This window comes from Microtus ochrogaster, linkage group LG4 (genome assembly GCF_000317375.1).
Source record: "Microtus ochrogaster isolate Prairie Vole_2 linkage group LG4, MicOch1.0, whole genome shotgun sequence".
NCBI lineage: Eukaryota > Metazoa > Chordata > Mammalia > Rodentia > Cricetidae > Microtus > Microtus ochrogaster.
This window is the reverse complement of record NC_022030.1, coordinates 171,976-190,530: the sequence shown is the minus strand read 5'-3', so window position 1 is coordinate 190,530 and position 18,555 is coordinate 171,976. Positions and strand designations below refer to the sequence as shown.

Genomic DNA, 18,555 nt, shown 5'->3' with positions numbered 1-18,555 from the left:
AAAAAAAAAAAAAGAAATCCTAAGTCAGGAAAGTAAAAAAGTGTCTAACCTGTCTTGGATATGTGTAGCATTCAAAGATCTGAGTATCCTGGGAGAAGGCAAAGGAGCTAACATTCCTTGGTACCCATCAGAATTACTAAATAAATATTATTAAATATTTGCATACTTCTTCCCAGTAAAAAAAAAACAAAAAAAATCTTTTCTCATTTCACATACCAAACCCAGTTCCCACTCCCTCCCCTTTTCCTGATAACCATGTCTTTTGGGTGACTTATGCAACAGCTTTGGCAGGTTTTCTTCATTTGCCACTCAACAGTTGGGTGCCTTCTTGCAAAAATGCAGATCTCTTGCGGAAATGCAAGATCTCTTCTTGCAGAAATGCAGATCTCATGCTATTCTGAAGCTTGTTCTTCCTTTGCTTTTTACTGAGCAGATTCTTTCTAAGTTGGCCTCCATGAATGCCAAACTTTCTGCTTGGCTTTTCCATGCTCTTTTGAGATTTTCCTTCAATGTACTTCCCTTCAGAAACTATGGCTTGGGAGCTAACCTGAGGCATCTAGAAACCTAAATTCTTTGGTTCACCTTTCTCAGTGATTGTGTTACCTTCGTATCTGATGCTCAGTATTAGAAGCTGTCCAGTCACATACTTTTGTTCAAGTGTTCCTATGACTTAAATGAGGGAAATAAATCCAGACCCCATTTGTCAGCCAAGCAGACAACTCAATGTGTTATCTTCAGAGATCTCAGTTAGCATGATTATGAAATTTTAATCTTTGTTTCCAAGTGGAATTCATTTTTATTCATGATAAGGTAAGAGTGCATAATTTATGCTTTTCCCTGCAAATAATTCTTGACTCCAGAGCCGTGGTCCATCCTACTGGAACAGATTTGACATTTGGCTAAAAATTAAGTGTCCACGTATGAATGGGGCACGTATGAATTGACTTGTCTTTTAGCTATACTGACACTTTGAATCTTTGTATAAATAGTGATTGCTAAAAGGCGCTTGCTTTTATTTTCATCTGTAACTTTAGATGATGAGTTATTATTTTCTTACCTCCCTGGTAAATTAAAGATTTCAAGTCATACAAAGTTGCAAGAGAAGAAGCTCCCACTGCTTGTAAGACTAAAGGGAGTGAGGGGCTTTTCTCCCCGAGTCAAATCACTGTGCTGCATTTTGTCATTTTTCAAGTTACTGATACTTAGTATATGAATTCTCGTGTTTTGACCTTATTCACCTTTTGATATCTCCTCTTCAATTTTTAAGTCATTTTAATTATTATTTTTGTGTGTATGTTCGTGCATATGTTTGCATGTATACAATGTGTTCTTCCTAAATTGGCCACCACCTTTATTTTGTGAGACCGGGTTCTTAGTGAAGCTGGAACTTGCCAATTTGGTCGGCAAGCTACAAAACCAATTTTTTTTTTTTTGCTCCTGAAACAGTAGGATTAGAGTTGAAGGTTGCTCTTTGTGGTTTTCACTTGGAGACTAGAGATTTGAACTCAGATTTGAAGCTCAAACTTGAACAACAGACACTTTGCTGATACTGTGATCACCACAGAAGCCTTATTTACATTTCTTTACATGTCATTATCCTCTTTCACTTAACTTTTTTTTTCATTTTCTTCCTTCTGATTTAGGTTTGTGTCTGTGTCTTCTCTGCTGTTCTTTGCTTTCTTTCCCATTCAAATAATTTGTATCTTTATTTTTTCCTTTGCTTGAGATAGGGCCGCACTCGATAGCCCGGGGTGGAGTGAGTTCAAACCTTCTGCCTGGGTCTCCCGCCCTGTGTTTATTGTTTCTGCTCATAAGTGTTCTGTTGCCTATGTTGCTTCAGTACTTTTATTCCAGAGCTAAATGACTGAAAGAAGTAAAAAATCAACGTCTGAACAATTCCAAATGCAAAGGGTAGCACACATCTAGATAGCCATTGTGCTTTCCTTGTTATCCTAGTTGAGGTCTCTCGGTTTACGTGCTAATGATTTTGACTGCATATATTGACACACATGAAAACAGAATTTCACAGCTGAGTGAATATATTAGATGAAATATTTTGTGTAGAATCATAGTGACCATGAATTCCTCTGGCCTGACCCAAAAACAAAATTCCCATGATAAAGTACTAGATTTTATTAGTTTTGTTGTCTATCAAACCACAACCCATTCACACTGAAATACTACTAAGGAAAGTACTTTATCTCCTTTATAACTTGTTGTTAAACTGATGTGGGAGGTGATGTGTATTGTGAATATGTTTTACTGCCATTGGTTAATAAAGAAGCTGCTGTTGGCCAATGACTTAACAGAATATAGTCAGGCTGAAAGAGATCTATATACAGAATTTGTGAGAAGCCATGCAGCCACTGCAGAAGAGAAAATGCCTCCACTGGTGCCCGTTGGAACCTTGCTGGTAAGTCACAGCCACGTGGTAATACAAAGATTAATAGAAATGGGTTAATTTAAGATATAAAAGTTCGCCAGAAATATGCTTAAGCTATTGACCAAACGGTATTGCAAATAATGTAGTTTCTGTGTGTATACTGCAGGAATGAGGAATAGAAACCTCCGCCAATATTAAACTGAATGTTTCCCTACCTAACTTAACTCTTACAGGTAATTATAAAAACTGTTCTTTGTGCCTATTACATTTCATCATAAAACAAGGAAAACAAAATGTGTATGAACATTAGAATGCTCTTTTATACACTATTTTTCTGAGAGAAATAAAGTACATCTCAAACTAATATTATAGCAAGAATATATCTTTGCTCTAAGACTATTCTTGGAGACATTGAATCCTTGGGAGGGGTAGGTACTTTTCCATAGTAGATTTCATAGTGATTATAGTCAATGAGTGATTCCTTGGTCTATTCATGTTTCAACATGTATTTACTCATTTATCCTTAATAATTTATCTGAGTTTTTCCAGGAAGAAAATATTTTCTGGGTCCCAGTCTATTTCTAAATCATTCTTGATAGGTTTTGATTTTTGAAACTAAAGAAACTACCAGCTGACTTACCCTTTTAACTTTTATGGCCAGGTCTTTCTCTACATTCAGAGTGATTTTAATTAATCCATTTGACTTAATTCAAAATTCGAGTTAGATTCAAGTTAGAGGGAATTGTTGGTGGAGAAAAGAAAGGAAAATTCCACTTGTTGGTGACTTATTTATTTGTTTGTTTGTTTATTTATTTATTATACAGGCTCTCACTCTGTCTATCCTAGAAGCACTATGTACCCACGACATTACTAACCTCAAACTCAAAGTGACCCTCCCTCCCCACTTGAGTTCTGGATTTCAGGCAAGAGTACCCTACTCTGCTTGAACTTCACTTTTGAACAATGTTGAGAAGCGTGGAAGATGACTGCTAGTGTTTTAACTTTTTAAACAAATGAGTTTGAAATCTGCTTCCAACTTCCACACAAACTCCCCCTCAGGGGGTCATATGTCAACATCCTAATCAAAATCATTTTTTTGACCCTTGTTTGTTTGTTTCAGAATGTATCATCAATCAATGTATTTTCTCAGATCTTTTTATGTAATAAGATCCACACTGCCTGAGCGATTCCAGCATTCATTTTCTTCCTGTACACAGATGTAAAGTGGGCTCTCCAGAGAACGTCTAGGGAGTACAACAAAAGAATTTGCCAGTGATGCTTCATGGAAAGGCTTCATCAGGCAGAGCTTAAACCCAAACTAATTATAGTCATTACTAGCAGCATAAACTAATGGATGTTTCTCTGAACTAGTCAGAGATATCCAATATGATGGTATCGAAAATAAGAGTGATTTTGTCAAAAAAAAAAAAAGTCTCCTATGGTTAATTCAGTAAAGTTCAAAGACAGAATTTTAAACTTAACAGGAATGTAAAAACTGAAACAAGTGCACCAAAGCAGCTTCTCAGAGAATTTTACAGACACAGAGAACTGCTCTTGGATATTGCACCAACCATTTTGGTCCACTAGGGGACCCTTAAGCAAATGCCTTTATCAGCATTCCAGCAGCATTTAGTTTACTAATGTAGTAAATTAGCCTAACTCTGAAATTCCCAAACTGTTTCTGAACAGCAGCTGCTTTCAGAAAGCCAGCAGGATTCTCTGTCCTCTATCCAGCTCTGTGCTCCTCTTCTGCCTGTTCCCCCACACAACAACCACTTGCACAATGCCCTAAAGACAAGCAGTAACATTTGTCCAGGATTGTGAAAATAAAATATTACCCACTGCACTCAGTGGGCAGCTGAGTTAACCCTTTTGGAGAATTGAGAATAATATGGGAAAATCACATAGAAACAAACTCTCAATGGTGCCTGACATCTGCTCACATAGGAGAAAACATTGGCATGATTACTAATGAGGAATTAATTCACAGTTGAGATGATGAAATAGTTTTGGTGGCCTGTATATAAATCGGCTACAATCTTCTGAACTTCATCCATGATTCACACACACTTACTATGTTGTAAGGAGGCTGCTTGTTCATTTCCTGGTTGCCCAGAGGCCCAAAATAATCACACAGAAACTATTATTTGCAATACTGTTTGATCAATAACTTAAGCATATTTCTGGCTAACTCTTAAATCTTAAATGAACCCATTTCTATTATTTTACATTTTACCATAAGGCCTGTGGCCTGTGGGCAAGGTTCCAGCTGACAGGTTGCATCTTTCCCCTCTGGCAGCTACATGGAATCTCCTGAGTCTGCCTTCTTTCTCCCAGCATTCAGTTTAGTTTTCCCCTCTGAGCTCTGTCCTACCCTATCATAGGCCAAAACAGTTTCTTTATTCATTAACCAATAAAAGCAACACATAGGCTGAAGGACTTACCACACCATTTCCCATTTTCTGTTTAAATAAAAAGGAAGGTTTTAACTTTTACATAGTAAAATTACATATAGCAATACAGGTATTAAGCAAGAATTACAGTTATAATATTTATATCTACTTTATCTTTTATCATATCTAAGGAAAACTATAACTATTTATTCTTCAACTCCATAAAAGACTCCAGAAAGATGTAATATTACCCAAGTAAGCAGGAGGTGTATCATAAGCAACTTCCAGAATTCTAGAAATAACAGAGACATCTTGCTGTCTGGAAAGTCACCTAAAGTTTTTCTGTATTCTTGGAGCAACCATTTTCAGCCTACAGGCTCAAAGTATCCAGCAGACTTTTAAATTTTAAAGACAGTTCTGTCTATATTGGCAATTTATCAGTAGCTTTCTTCTGTATTCTACAGAATGTCTTGAAGACTTTTTCATGAAGTAGGAACTCCAAAGGACTGTCTCACCTTCTTTAGGTAACTTCAGAAGTCATTTTTCTGTGGGTCCTGTATGTCCAGTTCATACAGCATAACATCAAGCAGTCCAGACAAGAGCAGTTTCTTGCCCAAATGTCTAACAAAATCCATAAGAAGCCTCTTCGATACCCATCTTCCTCTTGAAGTAATTGGTACTGCCAGGAGCAGATGCGTCTCATTGTCATAAAAAGTCTTCAGCTCTTAAAACATTTTAAATGCCACATTCTGTAGTCTTTGAAAGGTTTGAAAATTATCTATCCATCTGAAATATGTCTCGGTACATCTAGAAAATCTAATTAACATGACTACAAGCTTGACTATTATAGATGATTATCTATTAACCTATATTTCTTAATTGGACATTACATTTTTAAATGAACTGCACAAACCCAATATCTTAATCAATACCAGTATGTATATATATATATATATATATATATATATATATAACATATATAACATTTGTATCAATAAACCAAGATTGCAAGGTTCTAGCTGGCAGCTCATCATGTCTTTCCACTCTAGCGGCTACATGGATTCTGCTTACTTTGCCTTTCTTCTCACAGCATTCAGTTTAATTTTCCCCACCTAGCTCTGTTCTACCCTATCACAGGCCAAAGCAACTTCTTTATTCATTAAATAATAAAAGCAACACATAGAAGGATTTCCCGCACCACTCCTAAAGACCCTTACTTTCCACAAAGTAGTGTTGTTTCATAGGATTAAAGGTATTCTGTATTGAAGTGGTTTGCATTCTTGAGTTTGGTGACAATCAGGATGATTTGTATGATGTCAAAGGAGCTCTTTTATCAGATGTGTTTAGGGTCCTAAGAGATGCAGGAAGAACTGTAGTGGCTTTATTACAGGAGCACACACACATCATCATCTTTCCCTTCTATTACAAGCAGCTGTATAACTAAAGAAATAGAAACATGTTTCTCAATTTATCCCATTTACTTTTAAGGAAAAGTGATTATATTTCATGAATAATTTTCTACCTTAGGAATTAACACTAAAACAGTAGAGACAACATCATGTTCTCATAGTCTACAGGCCATGGCTATCAATAAAACTCAGCAATGAAGCAGATGTAAAAGAAAATCATGATGTACTATTCCTATCAGATTCTGGCAGTGGCTCTTATTCAAATGGCAATTACTGGCAAAAAAAAGAATTAGCCTCAAATGTTTAGAGAAGGTAGCTTATTGAATTTACAAACAAGGACCTACAATTTTCTATTTCCTTAGCAAGATATTAAATCAAGCAAGCTAAGTGTGTCATCATGACTATAATTTACGTGATGTGACATGACAGTTAAGATGTACTGTGGTAATTTCTGAGAGCTGGCAGTATTATTGTGGTATCAAAAATTTATATGGTTCAGTTATTAAGGCAAATTGTTTCATTCATACTGAGGATGCTGACAGTAAACCACTGAGGGCTTCCACAGTACTCTAAAAAATGCCTTCCGTTGTCAAAGAATTTGCACACTCTGTTACCATCATTTTGCTCATGGAATGGAAATGGGGACACTGGTAGGCAGCACTCTGTGAAGTGAAAATGATCTGCTGCAGAATATGAAGTGTTTCATTGTGGGTGGTTAGAAGAAACAGCTCAGCCAGATGAAGGAAGTTATCTTTGGGATCAAACTACTATGAACAGGATGTCCAAATGCTTTGCTCTGATGTTATTTCATATCCCACTTGCTTGCTTTCCTTCTGTTAGTTTGATTTTCAGCCAACAGAAAGAAAAGGCATATGACCAAAAAAGAAAGGATGGAAAATATGGTAATGATAATTTCTATTAGTAACTATCTTTAATTAGCTAAGTTTTAACATAGTACCATAAAAAAGAAAAGAAAACAAGAAAGAAAGAAAAAAGAAAAGAAATGTTTGAAGTTCATATGATTTTGACCCAAATTTCTTCATGAAGCTCTTTCAGCAACAACAACAAAAAAAGAAGTTCATTTTTATTTTTTTACTTTTTGGCAATGCTAAGCAGAAGAAATTCAAGGCAGGCATATAAGAGGTTTCTAAATAGAATAGGATAAAACGACTTCATGTCATAAAGGGCCTAGCAAATGAAAGTTTAATTATATTTTTATTACAGCTATTGAATTTTATGCAACATATGCTGTCTACTTTAAAATACATGTTCATTGAAAACTTACTTTATTCATTTACACATTTTTTGTAGTAGCATTTAGAAGCCTGTTAAAAATAAGAACCTGGTTATGACTTAAAAATGTTTCAATCAGCTAAAATTACCAGTTCTTATTCATTGAGCAGTCTATAACGACTATCATTTTTGTTTCAATGCTCACATATTATGTAGTACAGATAATAATTGTAGTATACTTTTGTTTACTTAACCAATGAAGAGGTTTTATTTTTTAATATAACCAGTATTAACAATATGTTCTTAGAGGTGAAAGGTGATGTCATTACCCCATCACTAGGTTTTGCCATTGCCAGCGTCTGGTGTAATGAGGTAACTTAATCCCTGACTAGATACTAATTTTCATACACTAGGAAAATTATTCACATAATAATTAAATTTAGTTTCTAACAAATTATTTGACAAAAGAAAACAGAATCCTAAACACCAAAAAATACATCCAGAGGGATTTTATGTACAAAAGTAAAAACTTCACACACACAAATACATACATACACAGTGAATTTTCAAGGTTGCTCTCGTTGTTCATCTCTGTGTGTATTTTACATGTGTTCTTTCAATATGGCTAGTTCAGGGTACTTCTCTAAAAAGTATGTAGTCTATACATCTCTCATAGCAAGCATTGAGTTAGATACATAATAACTCTATTTTTCTAATTAGTGTGCATATTGAATAGAAGGAAAAGACAACTGCCTTGCTTATCAATTTTGAAATAAAACTGAGAGATGAGGGGAACTTTGTAAAATATGCCACCCTAGACTACTGTAAAAGACAGTTATATTTAAATAAATATATCATGGTTTACTCCAACATCTGAAATATGTTTTCCAAAAGACTCTAGCGATTACATTAATAGTCACTGTTTCAAAAAGCTTACCTAGAACCAATATAAAAATCTAAAGCTGTCAAAGACTTTTGCTATCTCCAACTTTTTATCAGTCATGTCATGTGATGATTGTCCAACTTATCTTATTATGTTGCTCCTGGAAATCTAATACAGTAGATGTTTGATTTCAATTAAAAAGTATTAACTAAAACTCACTTTCTACATAGGCCAGCTAAAATATAGTTTCCATCAGAATGCACTTACTTTGTTTCCTAGATATGGAGCTGGTGCCCTCCAGTAGTATCCATTAAGGAGGGACCTCCGTGCCTCCGAGTTGCTGATGCTTATCTGCTGAGGTGAGTCTGGATCATCAAGCTGGGGAGCCACCTGAATGCGGCCTGAGATGTCTGTGAGATACCAGCCACGCATATCTTGAATCTTAAAGAAAATATAACAGTTCCTGGTTACAAAAACAAAAACACAACACACAACACACACACACACACACACACACACACACACACACACACACACAAGCAAAAGATAGAAGTAGTTAATTTATTCCAGCATTGACCTTGCTGGTTTTGAAATTAGGAGTGGGAAAAGCTACAGACACTTAAAAGCCGTAGGGACTGTATCTGGTGTATGTATCACCATGCTTACCATGTGTATTCCCATAGAATCCATTGTTTATTTTTTAATTGATGCTTTTGAGAATCTTGGTTGACCCATGTAATATTCAGTTTTTACTGTTCCTTAAAAAGTGACTCCAAGGGCCAGCTATGCATGCTTGCACACATGCATGAGCATGCCCTTGTGGCAGATGTGTCTGTGCATACGAGCGTGCAGATACAGTATGGGTGCATGTGGTGAGGTTAGAGATTAGCACCTACTGTCTTCCTCAATTCCTTCACCATTCAGGTTTTTGAGACATATTCTCTAACTTTCCTGGCCCTGATATGGTTAGATTGGCCTTCAAGCCCAGGACCCTCCCATCTCTGTCTCCCCAGTTCTGGGGTTATTGGCTTGCCCAATGGCACAGGGCCATTTATGTGAGTCCTAGGGATTTTAATTCAGGTCCTCATGTTTGCATAGCAAGCAAGTTGGTAGCTTAACCAAAAATAGAAATTGATTCTAACTCATACAATTGTTATAATGTCATATAATTTATCAAAGAATTTGACTTGGAATTTTACACTCTTCACTTCAGTAATATTTATAACTGTTTTATGAAACCTAATATCTCACAAGTGTTGCATTTGTATTCATGGAACAGAGTACAAAAGGAAATCATACATGCAAGACCTAAAGGGTAGTTTTTCATTCAATATTTCAATGCTTCCTACTTTATAAATGTTTTGTTTTGAGGCTCCAGGTCATTTGAATCCACAAGAATGTTGTTATGACAACATATACCAAAACTGAATATATACTTTCCCACATGATTTAAGTATTCTGGGGACTTATAGCTGGCCCAGAAAAGGAAATCACTTTAAAGTAGGAATAAAAAAGAGTAATGATTTTGTAATGATTTGCTTTACAGTGTTATACTCCAGTCAAGGTCAGGCCTACCTTCTACTTCCAATTGAAGCCATCCTGTCTAGTTAAGACAAGGTAGTGTTTGCTGAGATATAAGCCTACCGGCAAAGACACCAGGGTTGTTTTAGTTTCATTGCCGCTGTGACAGAATACCTAATATCAATGCCTTAAGGTGGGAAGGATTTATTTTGCTTCTAGGTTCCAGAAGATTTGCCCATCACAGTGGTCAGATTCTGGTGGAGAAGAGCCATTTAACTCATGATGGCAGGGTATAGAGTGGAAGAATCCATGGTCTGATTCATCTTCCCAAAACCTTTCCTTTGGACTTCTTTCCTCTTGCCAGGCCCCACTTACATTAATACCATCTCCTAATTGTCTATTCAACATTTTAATCTATTAGTAGGATAAACCATCTATGTAATGAGAATCCATGTAATCCAGACTTCTTTGCCTATATGCAGAGGAGTACTCTACTTAAGTCCTTCTCAACCCTCAGTCTAGGCAAGCTGATAACCAAGGTAAATCACCACCAGTTTCAGAATACTACTGCCCAAGGTATAGTTGGTGTTGCAACTGATTAATAGCAACCAGGGTGTTAAGGTTAACAATGTATAGACTAATTATAACTATTAATTTTCTTTTTTGTGTAGAGATTATTTGATTTATATTTGTACATCTTTAAAGCTTTGGGATATCTAAGACAGCTTTGCTCAAAAGAAAAGACCAAACCGGGTCAAAGGCTAAGTAAACAATAGTAAATTCTGACATCTGCTTCTCTATCTAACTTTAGTTGTCCTTCAGGTGTTCTGAGACATCTGAATAAGATTGTGGATCTTCATTCTGAAGACCAAGACTTGAGTGAGACCTCTTCTCTGTCTCTTGGCAAACCATAAAACTTATTTAGCAGTGGATTTGTCAGGAACTGTTAAGCATGACTCTGTAAACAGAACGAAGAAGTTAGACTTTGAGCCCATTTGTTATTGTTTCCTTGAAGCTTTCTTTGAAATCAATACATTGGATAAGTATCTAGAGATCCTCACTCAGACACAAGAGAACAGTCAAAAGCTACTTGACTTAAAAGCGATATAGACAGTACAACATTTCGTGATTGTGCTCTGGAGTAGTTTGCAGATCGAAGCTGGAAGAAGTGCTTAGGAGGAAGCTTATCAAAAATATCAGTCTGTAAAATGTAACTCTGGCACGCCTCTCTGCTGTTCACAATTGATTAATAACTCTCCAGGAAGAACCCCACAGTGTCTCTGGGATCTCTCTCCAGAGATCTATGTCTTCATTCACTCTAAATGCCTATTCTCCCAGCCTGCTTCCTATATGGTCTGCACTCAAAGTTCAGACAAGGTGACTACGACAATTCCCCCAAATCCCGTTTTCCACTTACATTTTATTTCTACAGGGGAACAAATGGTTCTCTGAAGACAGACACTGAGGAGCATGATGGGCAATGTGGGTAGACATGTAACATGTGTTTGCTTTAGGAAAACAGTCTCATTTATTCCTGAAGAGCTGACAAGACCGGTTTTTATTAAGTTACACCGAGATTATATTTGTGGATGGAAATGCAATATTTACCATTGTGATTGTATGTTTTCTCTCATACATCCTGTGCTTGGGATGAAAGCAAAATGATTTTCATTATGTTTCACACAGGGGACCTGAAAGGATTGTATCTCTCTCAAAGATGATACAGTCCAAACACTTACAAAAATACTGTAATAAAATTATTTTAGTTGTTTGGGGGTGTGGTGTGTGTTTGTATAAGGTATGTGAATGAGGGTGGATACCCATCGAGGTCAAAGGAAGACATCAAATGTCCGGGAGCTAGAGTTACGGTCAATTGTGAGCCACTGGCTGTGCGTATTAGGAATCAAACTCCAGTCCTCTCCAAGGACAGAAAGCACTGAGTTATCTCTCTAGACCACACATAAAATCTGAAATGTTTTGAGCCAAAGTACAAAAAACAGTATTTGAAGGAAATTCCTTATGCATTCCTTCTGGACAAGTTTAAGTTTTATCTAAGGTTGCTTTCCTTTGTTTGCTTTTGTTTCGGTTTTTGTTTGTTGTTGTTGTTTTTTTTTTTATTCAGTTTCCTACAAAAGAACAAAAGTAGCAGAGATGAGGAGAAGCAGGAGCTTGGGGCAGCATGTGAGGGCAATGAGCATCCTTACATTTCCATAGGTCCAGTAGGAACTCTGACATCTGTTGGATACCCCTGAACAGAAGCACTCATCACAGCCTTTTGGATTATCCTCTTGCAAGTTGAAGAAGCCAGATTTGCAACGGCTGCAGTCTTCACCTTCAACGTTCTCCTGAAAATGTAGGGAGCTGTATTAGCAACAGAGGCTCTTCCAAGGAAGGGCTAGATCTCTGATTGCATAAGGAAAACATGACTGTAGTCCTCATTTTACCTTCGCACCCACTTTGAAAGCACAGCAACGTAATGGAAAGCAATTGTTCTAAAGTTTCCTGTTCATACCTGTTGCTCTAACATCACATTCTCTCTCTCTCTCTCTCTCTCTCTCTCTCTCTCTCTATATATATATATATATATATATATATATATAGTGGGGTTTACTGAGTACTAAGCACTGCACACAGACTTATTATTTTGGTATTTATTAAGAATGTAGATTAAATGTGCTGAATCAAAAAATTGTGTTAGTCTGATGAACGTGGAGACAAAATTAAGCTCACCATTCTGAGAGAAACTTCACCTTCAAATATATGATGAAATCAAAGCATTTCTAATAATACAAAAACTGCCAAATATCTTCATATTACAGGTTAAAAATAGATGCATTTGAGGTAAGCAGAGAAGTTTGAGATGTGGAGAATTTGGGGAGAATATATAGAGATAAGTAGAAAAGGGAAAAATTTTTTCCTTCTTGGTTTAATAGGTTATTTATATAGTAATATTATGGAGAAAACTCATTCTTATTTAGTGACTGTTCTCCAGATGAAGATCATTAATCCTTCTCCCAGTACACAGAAAATGTGTTTGCTTCTAGGTGAGGCAATATTGTGTTCTCAGACCAAAGGAAGCTGACTACACAGCGAAAGCCTGGAGGGTGTTAACTCTTCAGTTAAGAAGTGCTTAATTCTGATTTTGACCTCCAAATGAAGGCTTCCTCTGCAGGAAATAGATTTCCAGCATCCCTAAGCATGCATGACTCTCTATCCCCCTCTTTCCTGCATTCTCCTTCTGCCTCATTCTATAGTTTTCCCTTTCCTTAGACAGATAACTTGTTTCCTTACTGTTTCTGTAGCTTCAAATGCACTGTTTTATTATCATCACAAAACCATATCAGAGATTATTCTCTCCAAATCTATGTAATATTTAGTCAGAGGTGGAAGCCTGTTGTTTTATTTCCAGTACAGTGGCTGCACCTGAATCTAGTACTGAGTCAGCCAATAATTGAGGCTTCAAAGGAGCAGCTCCTAGGGGACTTTTATATCTCTCTGGATCTGCCTCCTGTCCTTGTGGTTGAATGCAGTTTTAATTAAACCTCTATTGTTCTATTATCAATAAGACTTGAGAATCAGAGGCTGGGGTGAAAACCTGCCAGCTCCCAGAGGTTGAGGAGCAGCTAGCTGACCTTCTTTCTTTGCCAGTGTCTCTGAAAGATAGTGTCCTTCTGCTCTGCCAAATAAAAAGAGACTACCACACCCAAAGTCCCTCCTTGCTACTTTTGTGGTTGTCTCTACTATCTTCCATACAGTCTCTTACTCTTTATAATAATTTCTGTCAACTAGTTGCTAGCCCTACCTCTTGACACAAGGTAGACTTTATTTAATTAATGAAAACACAAAGTCAGGTGCACAGAGTTATCATATAGCACACAACAGAAACCCTTCCATGTATATATTCCCAGAAAATAGCAAGTTTCCTTGACAGTGTTGAGAAATGGCTCCATACTTCATTTAGGTTTATTAATATTAAACAAATCGCTTGGTGGTAGTATTTTTATGCATATCAAAGTGTTATGCACATAGTAGATGCTTATTAAAGATATATTTGAGAGGCTAGGGAGACGGTCTAGTTGGCAAAGTGCTTGCTGCATAAGTCCAAAGACCTGAGTTCTAGCACAAACATTCAAGTTAACAAACAAAAGAAAACAAACAAACCAAAAAAATAAGCATAGCAGTAGATGCTGGGTGTACAGTGTGAGGCTCTAATCTCAGTACTGGAAAATCAAAGTCAGGAAGGATATCAGGCTTCCTGGATAGCCAATCTGAGCAAAATCAACAGACTCTAAATTCAGTGAAAAGCCCCTGTCTCAAAATATAAATGTGGAGTTTAATAGAGGAATACACCAAACATGGCCTTCTCTGGCTTCCATATAAATGTTCACATAGACAAACCAACACATACATTCACACATACACAAATTTATGTAGTAAGCCAATTTTGAGAATATGGGGTGGTAAAAAATGTAAAAACAGAAGGCAGAAAATGGTCCCCAAATAAGGAGAAATTTGAAAGAACAAACAAAAAGGTTCTTCTTAGATCTGAGAGATTTATTTAAACTTTGATTTTTGGCTCTCAATATTCATGACCTATTCGTAACTCCAAATATTTTTGCATTTGCTGGATTCTTAACAGCACGGTGGCATGCCTACAGTGCCATCCCATGTCTTCATATTTAGTTTGGCTATGTATAGAAAATAAAGTATGGTTACTAACACTCTCACCAGTTTTAAATTTTCCAGGCTGTTTCCAAATATTTTGTGACAATAGATGTCAGCAAAATACATCTACTTTCAGACCTCTAGGGACAAAAAATCCCCAAAGCTGAAAGGAGAATCTTCAAAAGATTGGACAGGCAGGAAAGATGAAACATTTCTAGAATTATAAAATTTAGCTTTTTCTGTTGAAGACACAGTACAGCTGTCTGAACACTGTGTTCTTCTGGGCTCTGTCTAGTCTACTATTCATTTACTCTAAATTGGAAGCAAATAATGCCACTTTTCTGAGACTCAGGCTGAGCTAAACAATTAGAAAATTTTAGACATCAGCTACAAATCCCTTAGCTGCACTTTAGCTTTGTAATGTGACCTTGAGAAAAATTATAAATAAATCACTGCATATTCAGTTTAATCTAATAACCTGAAGCAGCACATTAAAGTGGGAATTCTAGGTACTATAAGAGATGAGGGTAGAGTCAAGGTCTCTGTTCTTAAAAGCCAGTGTCTATCTAGATAAAAGGATACACCTGAAATCAACTTTGCTGGGAGGTAGAATATGGTATAGTGCAACCCTGAAGCAAATTAACTTATGAGAACATACTTAAGAAAGCACAAATTCTTCCTGTGAAGGCTTTATGATGAGAAGGGAATTGCAAATAAACCTTGAAGCATGGTTTAAAAATTCTACTTGTCAGTAGGTATAGGGAGACATCTATGCTAAGATAGACAGTGAAAATAATGTTTAATATGAAGGAGGTTTCATTTGTCACTTATTATTCCAAAATAAACTCCCTGAAACTTTCCTCTATGGTAAAAATTTCATTTGTTATTTAAAATTAAAGGCTGACTGTCAAATAATTGACATTTAAGGGTATCCTAAGAGACAGAACCTCTTCTCTTAGGATATGAGGGGAAATTAATGTGAGCTAAGCAGTAGACAAATTCAAAGATTTATAACTGAGGCAGTTGACAGTTATAAGTAAAATGCTTATGAGATGTGAGAGAGTGGGACACAGACACATTTCATTACTATACAGTACAGGAATGGGTTAACTCAGCAGGTTTGTATGTTCAAACACATCATCTAACAATGAATGTTATATTAGGGCAGTGGTTCTGAGCCTTCTTAAGGCTGCAGCCCTTTACTACAATGCCTTATGCTGTGATGACCCCCTCGACCATAAAATTATTTTCATTTCTACTTCATAACTTAATTTTGCTACTTTTATGAATCATAATGTAAATATTTTTGGAGAAAGATGCTTGTCAGTGGGGTTGTGACCCAAAGGTTGAAAACAGCTATGATATGGGGAACTGAGGCACGATTAATAAAAATCAGGGACAGATAAGCAAGACATCCAGGCACTGGCTCTTACCTCGACATCAGTCAGAAATGGCGATCCTGCCTCCAGGAATCTCAGAATAAGACTAAGAGTAGAGTTGTCTCCTCCCATTTTATCTCTAGGAGTGGGATTAAAGTTGTGCACCACTGGGACTAAAGGCATGCACTGCCTGGTTTCTATGGCAATTACTGTGGCTACTGGGATTAAAGGGGTGTGTTACCACTACCTGGCCTGTAAGGTTGACTAGCAGGGCTGCTTTACTCTCTGAACATCAGGCAAGCTTTATTTATTAAAATACAAATAAAATTCCACTGCAGGGAACTAACCAAAAAAATATTTGAGTCAGCATTCTAAAATGGTTTTGTATCTGTGTGAACTAGGTTCTCATTGGCTACTTTCTATTAGTACTCACTAAATGTCTTGTCTCACTCATCTGGAGACTCCAGAGTCATGCTGTATCAGTGAGACTCCGTGGCTAATACAGATGAAGTAAACATTTGCCACTTGAGCATTCCCTAGTGATGTGACTATCTCTTTAACAAGACCCTGGCTGCAAGAGTTGAGCGAGCTTCCTTAGTTAGCAGTACTCCATCCTTGTCATACATGGTAGGAGATTACCCATTCTGCATGCTTCCACTGGGAGAGAATGACTAACTTCTTTTGCTTTGTTTCTCCTGGGCTCATCAATGTGTATCTTCTGTCTACAGTCATTCTCATTTGAAGCTGTTCGTGTGGTAAAATGTAACGTGAAAATAACACATTTTTTTTTTTTTTTTGGTTTTTCGAGACAGGGTTTCTCTGTGGCTTTGGAGCCTGTCCTGGAACTAGCTCTGTAGACCAGGCTGGTCTCGAACTCACAGAGATCCGCCTGCCTCTGCCTCCCGAGTGCTGGGATTAAAGGCATGCGCCACCATTTTTACAAATTCTGAAAGTCCTTCTAAGAAGTTACTGAAACTTCTGTGGTCTCTAGAAACCCCCAAACACCAATAAAGCATTCATAGACGAGTTAGAACATGGTGTCCAACCGCTGTTTTTGTCTCGTTTAGTTTAACTATTATTTGAACTAAGGTATTTTAGGTCCGGTCACAGTTCTCAAATTACTTTTTCAGTTTTTTCATAATAAGCTGCAATGTATCAAAATGTTAACAAGGAAAAAAACTTATTCAGAGCATAATGTTGTAACCAATGAGCATTACCCTGTCTCAAGCATCTGAACTGGAGTTAATCAGAGTCTGCTAACTAGTTAGACCTTGTTCAAATAAGAAGAAATATCTAGACATAACCAATCCAGTTATTCCTGTACTTTATCTTCAGTTTGTCTACAGATGCTTACTGGTCACTTTGGAATGCAGAGCTCTCTGAGTCTCCTCTGGTTCTGAGTGTTATGTGATTCGCATAACATCTTTACAAGGAGCCTTCATGTTAATGTTTGATGAGATTGAAGTGCACTCATTAAACCCAAAATTGCAAGACTGTAACTGTTGCCAGGCTCTACCAGAGACAAATGTTAACACACAACTAAATATAAATGGTGGTGACTTTAAGACCTACTTATGTCAGGACCTTTACTACTTCTGCTGTAGTCTGAATGTGAAAGGCCCCTGTAGACTCAAGTACTTAACTCTTGCTTTCCAGAGGACAGGACTATTCTAAAAGATTGTTGAATCTTCAGGAGTTGGAGCCTTGTTAGAAAAAGTGCATCACTGCCCTTAGACCCTAGTGTTTTCATCATCTAGCCCACTTCCTGTTCATTCTCTTTTCCCTGTTGCAGCTACCTTATCTCAGTTACATCTATACCATGAAGGACTGTATCTCCTCCAACTGTTGAAACAGTTAAGTCATAGTAAACACTCTCTCCAGCAAGTTGCTTCTTATTGGCTATTTGGTCATGGTAACAGGAAAACTAACTAATACTGCTCCTGACAGGGTCTTTTGAATTTGGCAAAACAAAAAGGTCACAATCTGAGCCACTCTGCTTAGTTCACTAGGACTCTACCTTTTAGAGACTTCAATGGGGAAAGCTGCACTTATTAGGTTCTCCTTCCTTTACCAGATCTCAGGAAAAAGCACCTGTGACAACATATCTAAAATGTTTCTTTAGAATTGCTAGTTTTCAAAGTGATTACTGAAGAACACAATGGTGTGATGAATGCACTTTGTGTTATAGATAGTAGTATCATTTAGATGCAGAAGTAATTCTGGAACTTTTATGTGTGCATGCCAAATGACCCTCAACTTAGACAGTGCATGCTACAAAATCATCTATATAATTAGTACTTTCATACTAACATGATCTTGGAAGCCTGGGTTTTACTCTTTCTGGAGGTTTGGGGCATTATGTTTTGGGGTTTTATTCCATCCACAAGTCAGCCTCTTACTGTATCCCATTTCATCCAGGAAGATCTTTTTGATTGCTGAGATTTGGAACTTGCGTGTTTTGACTTTGCCTAAGAGTGAACCTTCTGATCTACAGGAGAGCTCTCTGCACAGCTTAATTCCTTTTGTTACCCACATCAAATTGTTAATAAATGCTTTGCACATTATGTCCATCTATGACTCATTCATCCAGTCAGAGCTCTGTGTCTCTAGTCCAGGTATGGTAGGAAATAGAAAACTTTTCTCCAGAGGATTGTGGCCAAAAAAAAAAAAAAAAAAACTGGAAAATGCA

At 36.9% G+C, this 18,555-nt stretch overlaps 1 protein-coding gene across 1 annotated transcript in view; it reads right to left on the bottom strand.

The window, feature by feature from the left end:
• The window catches only part of Lama2 (laminin subunit alpha 2), a 337,962-nt gene that overhangs the window by 302,551 nt on the left and 16,856 nt on the right, over window positions 1-18,555 (bottom strand). Inside the window, 2 exon segments of the mRNA XM_026786227.1 lie at window positions 8,569-8,742; window positions 12,027-12,167. Coding sequence (XP_026642028.1) covers window positions 8,569-8,742; window positions 12,027-12,167 — 315 coding nt within the window.